Genomic DNA, 19,077 nt, shown 5'->3' with positions numbered 1-19,077 from the left:
GGGTATTCGGGGGCAGATTTGAGGGTCGTCCAGTATGTGTATCGTCTCCTTGCTGGAGACATCCTTTCTGTAGAAGCTATTTTTCAGCACCTTAAAGCAAGTTCGGTATTCCGCATTGTTCGAAAGAGCGACCAAAGCGCTTCGTGTGAATGCTGGTCAAGTGTGCACTATCCGGTTCTACAGCATGGCCATGGCCGGAGAGGCCAGCAGGAGACCTATGCAAAATGCCGAGTGATCCGTTTCTACATGTGCATCGCAAGTGCCGTGGTCCTGAGGAATTAGTTTAAAAATACTATCCGCCAGAAAAAAATGAAAACTGCCTTTACAACAAACAAAAAAATTATTTCAACAAATTTTCAAGAATCAAAAACAGGCAGTTTTAAACAAGCATTTATAAAACAATGAACTAGCTCCTGTGATATCACACAGTAATACAGTACCTGCTAGACAGATTCAAGTCAGTTTCCAACAGAAAACAAACAAACAAAAAATAAAAAGACATGCAGCTGTCAGTGTGTGTGTGACACTTAGATGCTCTTCTGCGGTTTTTGCAAACCACAGAAAATAAGGAGCCATATCTATTGTTAACGGTGCAGATACACTAGTTTTATAAATTATTCGTTACAGGCAGCACCTATTATTGAACCTCCAATGCAGGTATTGTCTGCACATAAATTAGTATTGACAAGAAAGAATGGCGGAAGTTAATTTAAGCATGGCTTGCACCTAGTAATAACAAGCAATAGCTGTTAAGCATGGCTTTGCATGGTTTAACAAGGTCGTGCACACTGTTCAGCAGTTTGAACTAGAAGGATGCACAAGCTTCCCTTCACGAGGAGACGCAATTGCACCTTTACCAGCATATTTTCATTCTGCAATTTTAAAAGGCATTTTTTGTTGAAATTGTAAATTGGAGAAAGGAAGACGCAGCATCTCACTTTTCGATAGAGACCTATATTTAAAAAGGTCAAGGTCATTTGGTCCCTGCAAGGTCAAATCAGAAGTTACACCCCGTATAGCAGAGCCTATGCTCTAGAAGGAAAAATGACATTTCCAAGCTCGCACCGCTTAAGGCACAACAGGCGTGGTTAATACACAGTGAGAGCACGATGCCAAATAAGTACTGCGTGCCAGGTTGTTCTGGCAATTACCTGAAAGGGAACAAGGTTCAGGTATTTTCATTCCCAAAAGACGAGAATACCCTGAGGAAATGGATGCGTGCTATTCACCGGAAGGATTTTGTGCCAACTTCATACATCAAGATGAGATCGTTATTGCATGCGTATAGCTTTGGTGGTGACAATTCATCTTCAATTAACGAATGCGTAAATTATGAAAGCAACGGTAATGTTTTTAAAGTGGCTGCCCAATTAACTAAACATGTAATCAGTGTTTGCGCAGGTATGAGCTCATCAATTTGATCCTTCATGTTTCGAGAGGAAATCAATGTATACCAATCCGAGGACAGGAAGGGTGTTGGTGGTGGGCTTGCCAGTGCCTCACTGACGCCCTGTATCATTGCCAAATTTGTTCCCTGGGTGTCCATCCTACCTATCAAGAGCAGGTCACAGCACAAGAGAGGTGCCTGACGTAAAAAGAAGTTCACAGGAAAAACTAGCTTGGGCTCTCGAAAAGTCTGTCAGGACATATGAGGAAGAACCGCATCAATGTCGCATCTCAACGCTTGAAGAGATGGAAGTGCAGCTCAAAACTGCACAAGTACATAAAATGTGGACAGTCATCCATCAGAAAAAGTGCACAATGCTTCTGCACTTGGCACTTTAGGTGACGAACATTAAAGCTGTTCTCACTTTCTGAACAAAATAAATGCTCTCATCAACAAGTTTGAGACGACTGCAGATAAAAACAAAAAGGAGACTGTGAGGTTTATACAGGAGCAGTTGCTACTAGTTGGAAAGAAGCGTGTTCAATACAGTTCTCAGGCTACGGTCCTTGCAAGCATTTTGCGCACAATTTCAGCACGAGCATACAAATTTTTAAGGAAAACAGGCACAGTCTTTCCGCCTCATCCCAGCACAATAAGGAATGAGTGTTCGTCCTTTAGATTGTCACCAAAAAATGAGTGCTCACACACTAATTTCTTGCAGTATGTTGAACAACGCTTCAAGAATCTACAGCCTCACAAGCACGCAGATATACTGATGCTCAATGAAATATACATAAAGACTTCCTTAGATAATAAAGGTGGCAATATATACTACCTTGCTTCTTCACAGCAGCAAAGTCTGAGCACGTATTCATGATCCAAAGCCAGCTTAGTTCTTTTAGAGAGGTAGCACACAATATGCCCGTTAAGACAATAAATGGTGAGGAGCTTCATACTGCTCTTAAAATAGTTATTTTGGGCTTGGGGAAAGCTAGGTACAGGGTGGCAGCTGTCATCAGTAACAACAACTCCTTCAACAGGAAGGCGATGATGATGTTTTCAACACCACGCATGCTGAGCAGTCTATCAGCATCCAACAGATTCTTCGCAGCCACTGGCTAAACCAAAAAATTTTGACATATGTTTTTTCTACCTACACTTTGATCTCTCGGACAAGAGTGTACATCCCGAGGGTATCAAAACAGCTTTGTTTAAAGATGTACACAAGCTGCACAAATAGGAAGCTTCAGAACTTTTAAGGTTAGCTTATGAGCTAACATCAAAAGCGCTGAACCCAAGCAATTTGGAAAGACAAAACATAGAACTCGCACTCCATATTCAATCTGCATGGTACAGAAGCCTTCAAATCCCAGAAATCAGCAACTTGTTTCTACCACATAGAAGCGAATTCGAACTTTATCGGTGTCATTAGTCACTAGTGGAGCATTATGAATGTTAAATCTCCCAAGAAGGGTTTCCACCACCGCAATGTGTTCCAGGAACACATTTCGTCTACTGAAGATGACCCAAAGATGGCCTTCTTGTCTTCCTGCATCACATGGCTTGACGCCTGGAAATTTTACCTCCACGGCACAGGCGTGCTGACGAAGGAAACATTAAGCGTTTTACTGCTTCATCATATTCTCTGAAGTGTGCAAAGTATTGTATTTGTAAACCTGGACACAAGTATGTACTTCTAGCAAAAGTACAAACTGACACCCTAAAAAGCCGCTTTGGACATACAGGCAGATGGCAGGAGGCCAATATCAGCTTTCGATTCGTTAGCTGTACAAGCCTGAAAGAAGGATCGATCTCCAGAACTCCCACACCGTAATGAGTACCGAGGACCTCAAAAACACTGACTCCAGCAACGAGAGCGATAATAGTTTCCACATAACAGTTGCTGACCCTAATGCTCTGAAGTCGCCTATGCCAGTAATTGCTTATATTGGCGGCTATTGTGCACATGCTGCATTAAATGTTGTGAGATGCAAAAGCTGCTGAGACAGCCTCCATGTTGGTAAAGTTGAAAGTTCACTAGATGATGATGCCCATTCATTAATAGCCCAGCTTGATCGTGGTGGCCTGAAATTCATCAGCTGTTGCAGTCACCATGGTGATGCACGCAGAAACCATTGTCAGGAAACTTGTGGCACAAAGCACTAATGTGCACTTTCTAAAAGTCAGAATTCAGGCTCCTAGGGCAAGGCTCCTAAAAACGAAATCACTTACAAGCTTTGAAGAAATGTCTAGAAGTGAAAAAGGACACTTACCAGATTTGCTAATAACTTAAGTGACAAATTGGGCTAAGAATATTTTACTCAATAATCAGCGCAAGAAGAAAAATTATATTGAGTGTGTTGCACGAGAGGATAAGTTGAAAAAAAGGAAGGCAAGCATTTTTGTTGACAAATAGGTTTCTGCTTGTCCTACACTTGGTACTCGTGCGCCGAATCATACGCGTAAATACTTGATCTCTTTATTTGGATATGTTTTTGCCTTACTGAGGAGAACTTGCAAAAGTTTGTCCTTTGCATCCTACTGTTTGCATATACTGTAATGTTTCATATCATGTAGACTTTGCAAATGCTTATATTTGCATTTATACAGAATGATGGCACCAAAACTACTTTGCCGATTATTTCTGTGTCACACGAGAGTGAAGTTCAGAATAAACAAGTATGCTTCTGCTTGGTGACTTTTACTTGTTCTTTAAGGATGCATAGACAGCTTGAGTGCTCAGGCTGTGCAAAATGTGTACTCAAATTTTCTATAATAATTGCAATTCGTGGTAAGTCTGCTCAGCGAAACGCTTACTGGAGATAATGCCCCACGCCAGCAGCACGCATTCCTTTAGATCTGTAAATGTCCTGTTTTTCTACACAGAACGCAGAGCACATGGCTTTCCGTTCGATGCTCAAGTTCCCGCAGCGTGTGCGAGTGCACCGGTAAACCTGGCCAGCCATCGCGCTGTGACGTCATGTCAAGTGACGCGAAGGCCTGAAACCTGTCCAGGGGGTATTCGTTTAACGTCCAAAAGCAACTCAGGTTATGAGACGCCGAAGTGGAAGACTCCGCAAGTTTCGACCACCTGGGGTTCTATAACATGCACTGACATTGCACAGCACGCGGGCAACCTACTTTTCGCCACCTTCGTCAAAAGTGGCCCCCGCTGCCAGGATTTGTTGCTGCATACATGGATTCAGTAGTCGAGCCCCCTAATGACTGAGCCAGTATGGCGGGGCTTGCTTTTTCGTTTCAGACATCAGTTCAAAGGGACATTCCAGAACTGAGACGTTCGACAAGGTAAAAAACACCATTGTGGTTTAAAGACTACCAAAAACATTGAGTGTTTGCAGCGTTTCTAGTTTTTGTTGAATACTAAGTGACTTTTTTTTTTTTTGAGGGCGGAAAAATGTGGTAGCTGTGTTCATGCAAACTAGACAGCGCTAGGCCAATTCTCAACTGATGCATCCATTCGTATGACATGCATCACGTACGAAGAATAAAGAGTGTTTTTCAAGCTAGGAAGTGGGCATTATCTTCACGGTTCACCGGCGTCCCCGGCTAGCCAAGGAGGGCATGACGGAGGATGTAACAAAATCTAATGCGGCAGTAATCACACTTGTAGGGATAGTCACCTGTGTGGATGCAGCTGTGATTAAAGAAGTTGCTCTTCTCTGCAAACCCCCTGCCGCAGTAGCCACAATGGAAGGATTGAACACCGGACTGGATGCAAGCATGCGCATAGAGTAGGTCTTTTCCTTTAAAGTGTCTGCCACAGAAGTAGCACTGATGTGGACGTTCGTTAGAGTGGACGCGAAGGTGCCTTTTCAGGTCAAATTTTCTCTTGAAGGATCTGCCACAGCGGCTGCACTGGTAGTACTGCTTGCTTTTTGGGTCCTGCTCCATGTCAGTAGATGCTGCCATTGAGCTTGGTGCAGAGTGCTCCACAGCATGCAAGGTTTGTCTGGGAAGCTTGCCAAGCTCAGAAGACGTTGCATCTATGCCTGCATCATGAAAAGCCAGAGTATTCTCAGTAAAAGATGGCAGAATGGTGACATGGCAATTTAAGTGAAAGGCAATCTACACAGTTCCGAAAGCGCGTGCACCATTAGATTCAGCCAGTTCAATTTAAAAGTAGTAAGTTTCTGGTTTAGGGTTTCTGTTATGGGGTTTAATGCCTCTAAGTGACTCAGGCAATGGGAAGGCTGTAGTAGAGGGCTCCGGAACTTTCAATCACACTGGACATTTTTAACGTGCACTGACACCACACAGCACATGGGTGCCTTGCTTTCTGTGCCCATCGAAAAGTGGTTGCCACGGCTGGGATCTGATCCCATGTTCTTGGGTTCAGCAGACGAGTGCCCCTAACTACTCAGCCATTATATATTTGAGACAAAGTTTCCAATTTCAATTTTGATGCCTACACATAGATTCCCCTTCATGGATCACTGCCTTGTCGTGGCGGAGGGGCTTGCGAAACTCGATGAAGTCGTGAGCTCTGCTGTGTAGGGCCACCCAAGATAGACAGGTCACGGCAGAGAGTTCTGACAAAATGTGATTCACTGGAGAAGGTAATGGCAACCCACTCCAGTATTTCCTGCCAAGAAAACCCTATGGCCAGTCACAACACCATTATCGATATGGCGCCGGAAGATGAGCCCCCCAGGTTGGAAGGCGTCCCACATGTTACTGGGGATGAACAAAGGGCGATTCCTAGTAGCTCCAGGACAAATGAAGCGGCTGGGCTAAAGCCAAAAGGACGCTCAGTTGTGGATGTGTCGGGAAGCGACCGGAAAGTCCGATGTTGCAAGGAGATATATCACATAGCAACATGGAATGTAAGATCTATGACGCAAGGTAAACTGGATATTGTCAAGCGAGAAATGGACAGATTGAACATTGATATCTTGGGTATCAGCGAGCTCAAGTGGACCGGAATGGGAGAATTTAACTCCGGCGACCATTATGTCTTTTATTGTGGGCACGAATCCAAGAGAAGGAATGGGGTCGCTCTCATAGTAAACAGAAGAATGGGCAAAGCAGTGCTAGGGTACAACCCGAAAAACGACCGAATGATTTCACTTCGGATCCAAGGTCACCCTTTCAACATAACAGTTATTCAAGTCTATGCACCGACCACTGCTGCTGAAGAAGCTGACGTTGAGAGATTTTATGCGGACCTACAATGCCTTTTAGACCGCACCCCATCATCAGACGTCGTTTTTCTCATAGGAGACTGGAATGCTAAGGTCGGGAGTGAAGAAATATCCATAATTACAGGCAAGTTCGGTCTTGGTGAGCCAAATGAAGCTGGGCAGAGGCTAGTAGAGTTCTGTCAAGAAAACAACCTGACCATAGCGAATACTCATTTTCAACAGCACAAGAGGCGCCTGTACACATGGATTTCACCGGACGGTCTGTACAGGAATCAGATCGATTATATTATTTGTCGGCAGAGATGGAGAAGCGCTATACAAGCAGTAAAAACAAGGCCTGGGGCCGATTGTGGCACCGATCATCAGCTTCTTGTTGCCAAAATTAAGCTTCGATTGAGGAAAACGCAGAAAACTAGAAGGCCTTTCAGGTATGATCTGGATCAGATTCCATTAGAATATTCTGTGGAAGTGAGGAATCGATTTCAAGAATTAGATCTAGAAGACAAAGAGCCCGAAGAGATGTGGACTGATGTTCGTGATATAATACAAGAAGTTGCTACTAAGGTAGTTCCAAAGCAAAAGAAATGCAAAAAAGCAAACTGGTTATCTGAAGAGGCTTTGCAAATAGCTGAGGAAAGGAGGATGGCAAAAGGTATGGGGGAAAGAGAAAGATACAAGGTTCTCAATGCGGATTTTCAGAAAATAACAAGGAGAGATAAGAATGCCTTCCTGAACATACAGTGTCAAGCAGTTGAGGACAACAGCCAATTAAGAAACACAAGAGCTCTGTATAAGACAATCAAAGATATCAAAGGAAGCTTCTGTGCTAAGCTGGGCGTGATAAAGGACAAACGAGGCAAGGACCTCACTGAAGCCTCAGAGATAAAGAAGAGGTGGCAGGAACACACAGAAGAACTGTACAAGAAGGACCCGGATGTGCAAACCCAACATAGGACGGTTGTGATTACTGATCTCGAGCCGGGCATCCTGAAGAGTGAAGTTGAATGGGCCTTAGCCAGCCTTGCTAAGAACAAAGCTAGCGGAATTGATGGTATTCCAGCTGAGTTGCTTCAAAACCTCAACCACGACGCTGTTAACACACTGCATACATTATGTCAAAAGATTTGGACAACCCTGCAGTGGCCACAGGATTGGAGGAGGTCAGTTTACATCCCCATTCCAAAGAAAGGCAGTGCCAAAGATTGTTCCAACTACCGCACGATCGCGCTTATTTCGCATGCTAGCAAGGTGATGTTAAAAATCCTGCAAGGTAGGCTGCAGCAGTATGTGGATCTGGAGCTTCCGGACGTGCAAGCTGGGTTTCGCAAGGGCAGAGGAACTAGAGACCAAATTGCCAACCTTCGCTGGATCATGGAAAAAGCAAGAGAGTTTCAGAAACCCATTTACTTCTGCTTTATTGATTATGCGAAAGCATTTGACTGCGTAGATCACAGCAGATTGTGGCAAGCTCTCCAAGAGATGGGAGTTCCAATTCACCTCATATGTCTCTTCAGGAACCTTTATGAAGGGCAAGAGGCCACAGTCAGAACTGGGCATGGTCTTACTGATTGGTTTCCGATTGAGAAAGGGGTGAGGCAAGGCTGCATACCGTCGCCCTGGCTATTTAACCTATATGCAGAGTGCATCATGAGGAAGGCCGGTCTGGACGAGTCTTCAGCTGGAGTGAAGATTGCTGGAAAACGTATCAACAACCTTAGATATGCGGATGATACCACTTTAATGGCAGAAAGTGAAGTGGAACTCAAGAGACTTCTGATGCGCGTACAAGAAGAGAGTGAGAAGTTTGGGCTTAAACTGAACATTAAAAAGACGAAGATCATGGCGTCTTGCCCTATCAAGTCCTGGAGCATCAATGGACAAGAAGTGGAAGCTGTGACAGATTTTCTGTTCTTGGGCGCCAAGATTACCTCGGAAGGAGACTGCAGCCATGAAATTAGGAGACGCCTGCTTCTGGGAAAGAGAGCAATGGTTAGCCTTGACCGCCTAGTAAAGAGCAGGGACATTAGTCTGCCAACCAAGATCCGTATAACCCGTGCTATGGTCTTTCCAGTTGTGATGTATGGATGCGAGAGTTGGACTGTGAAAAAGGCTGACCGCCGAAGAATTGACGCGTTTGAATTGTGGTGCTGGCGAAGACTCTTAAGAGTTCCTTGGACTGCCAGAAGATCAAATCAGTCGATATTGTCGACCATAAACCCTGACTGCTCATTGGAGGGTCAAATTCTAAAGTTAAAGCTCAGCTACTTTGGTCATCTGATGAGAAGAGAGGAGTCGCTGGAGAAAGATTTGATGTTGGGAAAGGTTGAGGGTCGCCGGAGAAGGGGTAGGCAGCGAACGCGATGGTTAGATGGCATTCTCGAGGCATTGCAGATGAAGCTATGTGATGTTAAGAAGATAGTGAGAGACCGGAAAGCGTGGCGTGACATGGTCCATAGGGTCACGAAGAGTCGGACACGACTGAACGCCTGAACTGAACACATAGATTGTCATCACAACATGCAGATACCTCAAGGCTGCCAAGAGAAATAGGCAGACATCATGACCAACCAAAAAGGCGCATATGGTCAAGGACATGAATTTACACTACCCATGGCTTCACTAAGGCTGCTTTAAAAACCTGATGAGGCTAAGGCACCTGCTAGTTAACCCTTTTGACTGTCAAGTATTCCGAAAAAAAAAAAAAAATCTCATCCCCAGAGTCATATTTTTTTAAACTCTACGCGTTTAGCGCAGTACCCGTATGGTGAAAATGCCGCGGGATGGAATGTGGCCGCAGTACCCGTACGACAAAAACAGTTAAAAGGTTAGATTAAGTGCCCCACTATACAAACCGCCTGAAAAAATGCCTATAGAGGAGGAACTGCAGACTTTTTTTGGAAGCCAACTCACAATACGTTGCTAATGTACTCAAATGATTCGATACTGAAAACCTGCTGTAATGACCCCAGGAATACAGCATCATCATCATCAGCCTGACTATACCCACTGCAGGGCGAAGGCCTCTCCCATATTTCTCCAATTAACCCGGTTCTGCGCTACCTGCATCCATTTGACCCCTACGAACTTCTTAACCTCATCCCCCCACCTAACTTTCTGCCGCCTCCTGCTACGCTTTCCTTTTCTTAGAATCCAGTTTGTTACCCTAAGCGACCATCGGTTATCCTCTCTTCTCACTACATGTCCTGCCCATGACCATATCTTGTTTCTTGATTTCCACTAGAATGTCAGTAACTTGAGTTATTTCTATCTTATTCTTCTTGTTATTTCCTTTTCATGGTCCGGATGTGCGGTTACTACCTGTCCTAAGTAGACATATTCACCTACTACTTCCACTGCTTCGCTACCTAAAGTAAACTGCTGTTCCTTCCCGAGGCTGTTGAACATTACCTTAGTCTTCTGCATATTGATTTTCAAGCCTGCCTTTCTACTTTTCCTGTTTAGGTCATCAATCATTATTTGCAGTTCATCTCCCGAGTTACTTAGCAAGGCAATGTCATCAGCAAATCGCAGATTATAGAGGTATTCTCCGTCTACCCTTATCCCTAACTGCTCCCATTCCAAGTCATGGGAATTTTGTTACTTTCTTTATGCAGAACTATGGTTGCTGTACCGCTAACAACAAATCATTATATTGTGCCCGCTCCTGAAACCAGCAATGTCTCCAGAATTGTGCGATCTTGCCAAGTTCTGTGGCCGCTATGAGGAATGGTTGATCATAGCAACAAAGCAATTCATTCCACAAAAGGCCTTGGGAGGCTGCTTTTTTTTCTTTTCATTTTCAACGATTTTAAAATAAGAAAAGACTCCGATCTTAGCAACTAACATCTCATAAGAGATTTTCAAATCTTCATATAAAATGAAAAGATAAACTAGACACAAAGACAACATTCCTCTACTTGTTATAACAGAATGTGGCCTGCTCTTATGTGAAGCCAAAACCAGAAACAGATTACATGAGGCTGCAAACTACATGTGCACAACGGGAACAACTCTATCATTGTCAAAAATGTTATGTTCACAATTAAACGTGCACATGTGTTAGCTACAATAAACCTCAATAATTTCAAAACTCAGTATATTTTACTTCAACAACTGCTGTAATTGTCCGTCATAATTCACTCAAAAACAACCAAAAATATGGTCAAACTTCATGGAGTTTGATTTGACATAATCATTTTCCATATATTTGATGTGGATAGAACCAAAAAGTTACTTCCTATAGACAGGTTCTTGCAATCAAGGAGATTCCATTTATATTTAGTTTGCCTTATCCATGAGTATCATTTTACATCAGTTGAAATGGCAGAACACATTTTTAAAAGCAGACTGCATTAGAAAAAAGCTGTCACTGATTTTCAAATCCCACTTTAATGAAGAAGCACAGGTATAAAGCTAGACGAAAACAAATCGCAGAAATGAGTCACAAGAATCAAATCGCATGGTTGCAGAGCCACAAGGAATAGCAGGGCAAGGCACACGTGAAAAGCTGATGCACTGCTTAAAGGAGTATAGTGAAGAACCCTGCACAAAACGCAGAAACACACATTGGCTACATGTTTCGTAGGCACATTTCTCACCTTAAGTGGAGCGTTCATCAACTGACTAGAATGCTTCCTTAGTATCGACCATTGAGTAAGCAGAGACAAAGGTCCATCACCACAATATCATTTTTGGTGACCTGGCTATGCTCTTGTGAGACTGCACAAACACCAGACATGAAAAACACTGGCCATATCATTTTAACAGGCATGAACGTCAGTGTTGTAAATACGAGGAAGCTAGCAAAAGCTGTTCTGTATGGGCCTTCCTTCGGCACCAGACATGCAGGCTTGTCAAAAGTGGCACACCTCATGCAATATGAAGAAGATCAGCAGAAGTAAAAGAAAACACAACCAATCCAACAAGCCATACTGCATAAAATAAGATGCGTGGCTAACAAAAGAAATACCGAGGTCCCCAAGTGCATCTGGAAAGAGATTAATTCATGCACAGGTTCTTTCAAGTATGGAAACTCCTTTGTGTGTGCCCCCCTCCTTTTGGTGCAGCTCAGCCAGTTAAGCATGTTAATATTTTGACAGCAGTAGTAATCTAACAGAGCAACCTTAATACTTTCCAAATAAAATGTTGAAGTGTTTGATCATGATATGCCATAGTTGCATACATTCAGTGAGACAAAAGACTTCCTGCACGATAGCTCCAATCGTTTTCTGAAAACGCATCTAATCACCTGCAAAAGATCTGTAATATTGGTCTAGTATAACCATTGCATCGCTTGTAAATCGAGCTGACAACAGCAGCAATATCACATCACTTGCCAGCTCTCAGTGACTTCAAAAGATTATGTGCATTGAGGCGTCTGCATTTTACCTATACTTTTCCTATTCCCATCAATTTCCCCCTTTCCCACCTAACATTACTTCTGAAAGCTTGACAAAGCCATTGAATATTATTGCAAATTACAAAACACTATAACAAGTACAAAGAGCAAAAAAAATGCATAAAGTACTTCCCCCAAACAAAGGTCACAAAATTAACTCGTTATGCAACCTAAGTCCTGTTCCCGTAAGGTTCTTATGAAACGAGTTCCAAATGACCTCATCATGCTAAACATAAAATTTAGTGGTAGACTAAAAATGCTCCTTCAAGAATAAGCTTTTCAGGGAAGTGGTTAAGTTGGTTTGTAGGCTTTAATATCCCAAATAGAAAGAGAGGGAGAAGATGACTACACAATATGAAGGAGCACTGAACAAGGGTAGAGGGGGGAAACCCTCAGTTCACAGGTCGAGCCAACATTTCGACAAGTGGACTTGTCTTCGTCTGGGCAGAGCGACTCAGGTTATGAGAGACAACGTAGTAGAGGTTTCTAAAAATTTCGACCACCTGGGGTTCTTTAATGTGCACTGACATCGCACAATACACGCGCGCCTTGCTTTTCGCCTCTTTCGAAAAGCGGCTACTGCAGATGGGATTTGATCCCACATCTTTAGACACAGTAACAGAACGCCCTAGCCAGTGCACAACCATGGCAGGGCCTTTTCCAGAGAAATGTATAAGGCCCTTTCTTTTCCTTTCACATACCTATGACATTTTTCTAATTTTTAACCCCAGTCCATACTTGATTGTTCGCTAAGGATTGTATTCTATAGAGAGAAGTTAGAAAAAAATTCTAGAGGCACTTTGGACTACTAAAGTGCGATGAGGCGAAAGCCATTATAGCACAGTGGATCGTAGCCCTCCACTACGGCACCTCTATCTCCCTCTCTTCTTTCACTTCCACAGTCTTCCCTTCCTTTATGGAGTGGTACATGTGTCTGCGGAGAATTGTGACAGATACTGCGCCTTTTCTATCCTGTAAATCAATTTCAAACGTCGCTGATGCCTGCTGTGCTAATGCCTTCTAGACATCTGGGTCTCCTGTTTGCTTTGTGGTGCAGCATTTGAGGAAGCGGCAAATGAAAGGCGCCGCACGGATGCCTGGATAGGACTCCCGGCGGGGTCAGCTTCATACATGCATGAATCGCCTGGTGACATCAGGACCTGTCATGATGGTACAGAGCGCACCCTTTGTCGAACACAACCACCATTCTATATTTCATTTACAGAAAAAAAAAGCCGCAGTATCTGTTACTCGCGGAATGCCGCTATCATCCTCACTCTAGACAAGGGAAATTATGAAGACCGCTTCACGATCCGGGGCATGGCACAATTGGTAAAGTACTTGGCTGGGGATCCAAGGGATGGAGATTCGATTCCCAGTGGAGACAAGGTTTATTAATTTATTTTTAACTCTCGCTCTCGAAAGCGTGGCACTTCTGCTGACAACCTTCTGTCGACAACGATCAGGCACTAAAGGCTTTCGCCTTAAAAAGCATGATCAATGTGACCTGAGCAATGCTTTGAACAATGCTTTTAACCGGAGCAACAGATAGGGCATGGTTCTGAATGCCGGCAAAATGTGCATATGCCGATAACCCCAAAAACCATATGCCATAGCTATAAAAAAGGCTCGCTCCCTCTTCAACAAGTATCTAATTACAAATAATTAGGAGTAACCATAAGTAGCAATCAATCGTGGAAGGCACACATAAAAAATATCTGCTCTTCCGCATTTAACCAATTGTGCTGTTTATGACAAGCTGAAGAGAGCCGCTCCTAACATTAAGCTACTTTGTTATTCTATATTTAGACCACAACTTGAATGTGCATGGATAGCATGGGACCTATACACTGAATCTAAATAAAGAAACTGGAAAGAATAGAGAAAAATCAGTTAGTCTTATGTTTAAAAATATACAGTAAACCCTTGTTAACACGAACTCGCATATCTCGAAAAATCGGTTAAGGCTGAATCGCATGCACGCGAACGCGACGGCGGCACGCGTCGCGCAAAGGCTTCGCGCGAACAGAATTGCATGTGTCGCTTGAGTCGTCGCTCGGATCTGCCGAAATAGAAAATTTCGCTCGTTCGCCCAGAAGTAAGCGTACGTCACTGCCGCTCATTTTGCACGCTTTCTTTATTTTGCTGTGTTGCATTGTGATTGTGCACAACCGCGTAAATTTTTCGCTTGGTACGAACAACGGTGAATAGCCAAGGATTCAAAGAACGTCTAATCGCAACCGAAACAAAGAAACAAGGGGTCACGTGACTACTCGTACAGACTACAGTGCAAGTTAACACAAATTCGATACGGTTTGTTGTAAATACATTTTCCTTTGGCATGTTGTCACAAAATAACTTGCAATCGTTATGACCGTTGTTGCATTCGGCAGTACTTTGTACTAAGCCACTATGCCAGCCACACAACCCACACAGAGCGTCGTCGCCGTTTTGCTCTGTTCGTGCTGTCGCGTGCATGCGTCTTCCCCAGTAGGCGATGGAGCGAACCATGATCGCTTTCGCCGCGCCGCCTTGTCGCGTCGCTCACTTTTTCGCTCACATGCGCTTCCCGCTTTAAGTCGAAAATTTTCCACACCGCGCCTTCACCTCTCATAGGTGCTATGTATTAGCTCCCGTTTATCTCGAAGCATTTTTCAGGTGTAATGTGGGTATCTCGAAATTTTGACCAGAAGGACCAAAGGCAAAGGTCATTACCGAAAGGTGATAGGGGCTCCAAGTGAGCGCTTTGTTCTTATACTAAGTGCAGAACGCAGTCAAGTACGAAGAGCAAATACAAAATTCCCGCGAACGCAGCCTTAGGAGCAGTCACGTGAGCGCTGATCGTGCGTGGGGACTGATGATTCATATCAGCAAGAGCTCCCTTTGTGCAGTGGAATGTCGATGGCCGCGACGGGCCGAGGGCCACCAAAGCATTTTCACTTGTCGCTGTCAGGTTCTGGGTTTGTAGAAACTTTCGCGTATCACCCAGAAGCAGCTCGCTAGGCAGCCAATCGCAGAAGGCTTTGGGCTACTCAATTTCCGTCCTGGCTTTTTTCTTTTTTTGCGGAAGCGAAGTTGGTTTTCCTAGTCCGGTTTGAGCGAAGAGCCTACAGACGCTCACTTCGTCTGATCCGTGCATACATGAGTGCATCGAGACAATTCACTAAAAGCTTGGTAGGGTAGTAAAGGAAAATAAAAAGGCTAGTGTGGCTAGATATTGTTAATTTTCAAAAACAGCAAGAGGAAGTCGCTGCTTGCATGCAGTGTAGTAGCGCACTGCTGAGCTGTGACCTTTTTTTTTTCTCTTCTTTCTTTTTAACACTTGATGCGTTACAAAAGAAATTCATCACTGTTTTACCGTACGTCATGCTGTTTAGTGTTAGAAACGGGATATAGCGTAATTGTACTCCCCCTGACCGAATGACGAGGCAGCGGTAACAAAGCAATGCCAAAAACACGCCTCTGCTTCAGAGTTCCATCGCTCGGTGTGGTGTGCACCAGCGGCAACGACAGGCATTGGTGGCAGCGGCGCACGACTGATTGCCAGGGATTGCCGGCAAAAATTTTTGGCATTTTGCCTAACTCGAAACTCCGCTTATATCGAAATTTTTCCCGGATTTTACAACTTCGAGTTAACGAGGGTTTACTGTATATGCAATGATTGATTTCCTAATCACATTAATGGAAATAAAAATTAACACTTGAACGTTGATGAAGAAAGCTTGCATCAAAATTTATTTATTTCTTGTTACATAAAAACTTGGTCTGGATGCCTCATCATACTTTAAGCCACATCAACGAAACTCAGCAGCACCATTCGAGGTCTAACTCCTACTTTTGCTAAAGCAGGCATGTTTTTGCTTTCTCCACACAGATTGGAATCAGCTAACTAAACCACTGCCCCATGTGGTCTAAACAAGTAAAGCTATACTGTGTTGTTTTTGAAATGTTGCTTTTTGTGATTTAAATGAATTCTACACACACCCTGCTTTGATTTAGTATCAGCAGTATATTGAAAATAAGAATGTGTCACCTAACCTATATTGTTATTTGCAAAGAGATCAGACATACTTTAGACACAACTAGTAAAACATAAATATAACATTTACATAAAAAAATGCATTTCAACTAATACACCTAGATCCGTATAGCACTGATTTCTCTACATTTATGTATATCAAAACGATTACACTTAGGGCTTGAAAACAAAAACAAGCCTTCCCCTTCGGAAACAATGCTACAGTATTAACATGCAGAAGTGTATTAGACAAGCAGGGCATCCTAGTTTCGGTATGCTAAAAAACCAGGGCTGCAGCATCAAAAAGACAGGATATTACAAAGCAGTGCTAAGACATACGTTCAGAATATGCAAAACAGTCCGCAGCCGCCATAGCTTACGCTGTGCCGCATGTTCAGCACGACAAGTAAGGTCAACTCTCGCAAAAGAAAAAAAAAAAAAAGATCTGCCGCTTAGCGTCCACAGCCGCCGTAGCTTACAAACGTCCAGCACGATGACACGAGACGCGCATCGCGCACCTCAGCCACTGCGCGCAGAGCGTTCACAACTGGAGAAGCGTCTGCCACGGGCAGAGCTAGCTGGCTTGTCCGCGCATGAGTAGTGCACGCTGCTGCGAACAAAGACCGGAAGAGAGGGATGACGGGGAGAGATAAAGCTCGACAGAAAAGTGAACACACCCTTGCACTTCGCTCTATCGCGTTTTTCCCGACTCACGAACACCACGGCTGCATTGGTTCCCTCTCATTCCTTCACGAAGATGGCTTGCATACGTCACATGCTGGCCAGTGGCAAATGAATACCGCAGATGCGCACCTTTGGGGAAAGGGTGCAGCGCTGCCCTAAACCAGCCATTGCTGAACTATGCCCTCTCATTCCTTCTGCGCGTGGCTTGAAAACTTCACGTGGCAAATGGCCGAGGGTGATGCGATCACCTTTAGGGAAGGTACACTGTGTAATGTGTGTTGCGGAGTTCGATATATCGAACGACCGGAGAAACTGAGTTCGATGTACGACGCAGCTTTCCTATACTTTTACATGGGATTTTGAACGGGATATTCCGCGAGTTCGATATATCCAAAATTCGAAATATCCGGGTGCGATATATCCGGGCTTGGCTGTATAACAAAGTTAGACCACCGCCAGTTTTTCTATATAGGAGCCTTGCGCTGCCCAGGGGGCGCCGCGAAAACGGTGCTTAAACGTGCCCCCTAGGCGTCTGCTGGGTCGTACAAATCGCCGGCGTCTGCATCCGAATGCATTGAGTCAGTATAGATCCACCGCATTAATTTCTATTATGTATGAATTACAATGAAATTATGGTGCTGGAAATTCATCTATATGGCTGTCATGACATAAAAAAAGGCAATAAATAATCCAACGTCAGGCATTATACAACTTGCAGCAATTGGAGCGAAGTCTCGGCGCGCTGCCAGTCGATATAGCCAGGCGAGAGTCGCGCCAATTCGTGGAGCTCTACGAAAGCTTTACACGCAGCTGAGCTGAAGCAAGTGAGTACACGAAACCGCAACATGGATATAGGCAGCGTAAACAACCCCCCTGAGGCACAAAAAGTCCTTTCGATGGGCACCTTGAGCCGGCCATGCATAGGCCATTGGTGTTAGCGTTCAATGCATGCATGTGATTTTGTAAGTTGATCCTAAGCTTGTTTTTGCTTTTTACGCACTGTGTAGCTGATAAGTCACACTAGTAATGTTTGGAAATACAATCCACATACTGGAAAGTCCCAGAGAAAGCTGAAGTTTGAACTGCAGAAACGTTCGAATTGCACCGCGGCAGGCGCTTGTGCTCATCGTTAGGTGCAGATATTAGAGGGCACGCATACCTCGTTTCACTGCTAAACTGCTAATAGCCTTTGATTTATGTGCTTACAGCTCTCGAGCCAGGGCTTCTGCCTGTTGGGGGCAGTGGAGACTTGGTATATTAGAATTAAGCGCTCTATCAGATCAAGAATTAGCGCACGGTGCATGACCGAAATGCAATTGTCGACTGCATAGTAATTATAAATATGTCCCAAATGACGTCTGTTACTGTTTTCTCTTGAAAGTGAATGGCTGCTTTCATCGAGATAGCAAACGTCTTAAGTAAACTCTAGTTTATCGTCTTCACCTTTCATTGCTTGGTGTACGCACGTGCAGTTCTTACACAGCTGCCAAAAACAGTAGCATAACGGACGGTTTCGCTCTCGATCACAGATAAACATATAGCTGTACTCTGTATAATTTCAGCTCTGAGCAGGCGGAGCGGACAACTTACAGCAAACGGCGTTTCTCTAATCAGTGCATGCATACACATGACCGCCCGTACTAATCGCATCGTAGCCCCGTTCCGTGCGGCTTGAAAGAAAGCAGTAGAGTTGCACAAGGAAATTGTTAATTTGTCCGTGGCACCCTACGATGAAAGCGAAAATAGCAGCGGTGACAATGTGTCGGGACGGATGGTACACGGCCAGATCAATGCTGCATGCTTTGAACATTTCGCCGGAAGGCAGCCGCAGCGCCTCATCTCCTTTTTTTTCTTTTTAATGTTAGGCCACTGCTGGTTCACAATGATGTCCATGATACGTGACAACTTTTTGCACGCTCACGAAGCGGCAAAAAGAAGCCCGAATCAATGTAGAAAGCTTGTGAGATACGCGTTGCAGCATAGGCAGAGCCGCCGTTGTACTACCCAGTCAGGCTTTTCTTGGCCGCCACGAGGCGGCACCACCCTACTCAAAACTCCAGCGCAAGGTCCCTATTATCATATAAAGGTTTATTGTACATCATTTCATCACTCCATGTCTTCAATGAAAAGAACAAGCTTGAAAGTATGTGTACCTCTTGCTTTGGTGAGATGTCGCATTCGCCAGACAGCAGTCTTTGCGTTTCTGGACCCTGCAGTCTGCGTGCTTTGGGACACCACCTCCTTGGTGCATGGTGATGGCTTCGACACCACCTTGAGAACACACATGGTGGACTTGGTGGCCACAAGCATGTTGCACTGTGTGGCTGCATCCTCCACTCCTGCACAAAAAAATTTCACACTATTGCGACGATGACAAAGGAGAATGAGGTATGAGAGCTCAGAACAGAAAGGACTCTGCGTTTGTGCA

General features: G+C 44.2%; 1 protein-coding gene and 1 pseudogene across 3 annotated transcripts in view; one reads left to right on the top strand and one right to left on the bottom strand.

Annotated features, from left to right (window-relative positions):
* Positions 1-19,077, bottom strand: part of LOC146181862 (uncharacterized) — a 35,741-nt gene that overhangs the window by 15,763 nt on the left and 901 nt on the right. For all 3 annotated transcript variants that reach the window (XM_084576872.1, XM_084576871.1, XM_084576870.1), the window contains exons 2-3: positions 18,803-18,988; positions 5,029-5,397 (exon numbers count right to left, since the gene is read on the bottom strand). In XM_084576872.1, coding sequence (XP_084432998.1) covers positions 5,029-5,397; positions 18,803-18,959 — 526 coding nt within the window. In that variant the 5' untranslated portion in view covers positions 18,960-18,988. The remainder of the gene's footprint in view (positions 1-5,028; positions 5,398-18,802; positions 18,989-19,077) is intronic.
* LOC146181863 (uncharacterized) lies at positions 1,110-1,785 on the top strand (annotated as a pseudogene).

Source organism: Amblyomma maculatum, chromosome 8 (assembly GCF_055883805.1).
Source record: "Amblyomma maculatum isolate TAMU_Amacu chromosome 8, ASM5588380v1, whole genome shotgun sequence".
Classification (NCBI taxonomy): Eukaryota; Metazoa; Arthropoda; class Arachnida; order Ixodida; family Ixodidae; genus Amblyomma; species Amblyomma maculatum.
The sequence above is the reverse complement of the archived record's forward strand: the minus strand, read 5'-3'. Positions and strand labels throughout refer to the sequence as shown.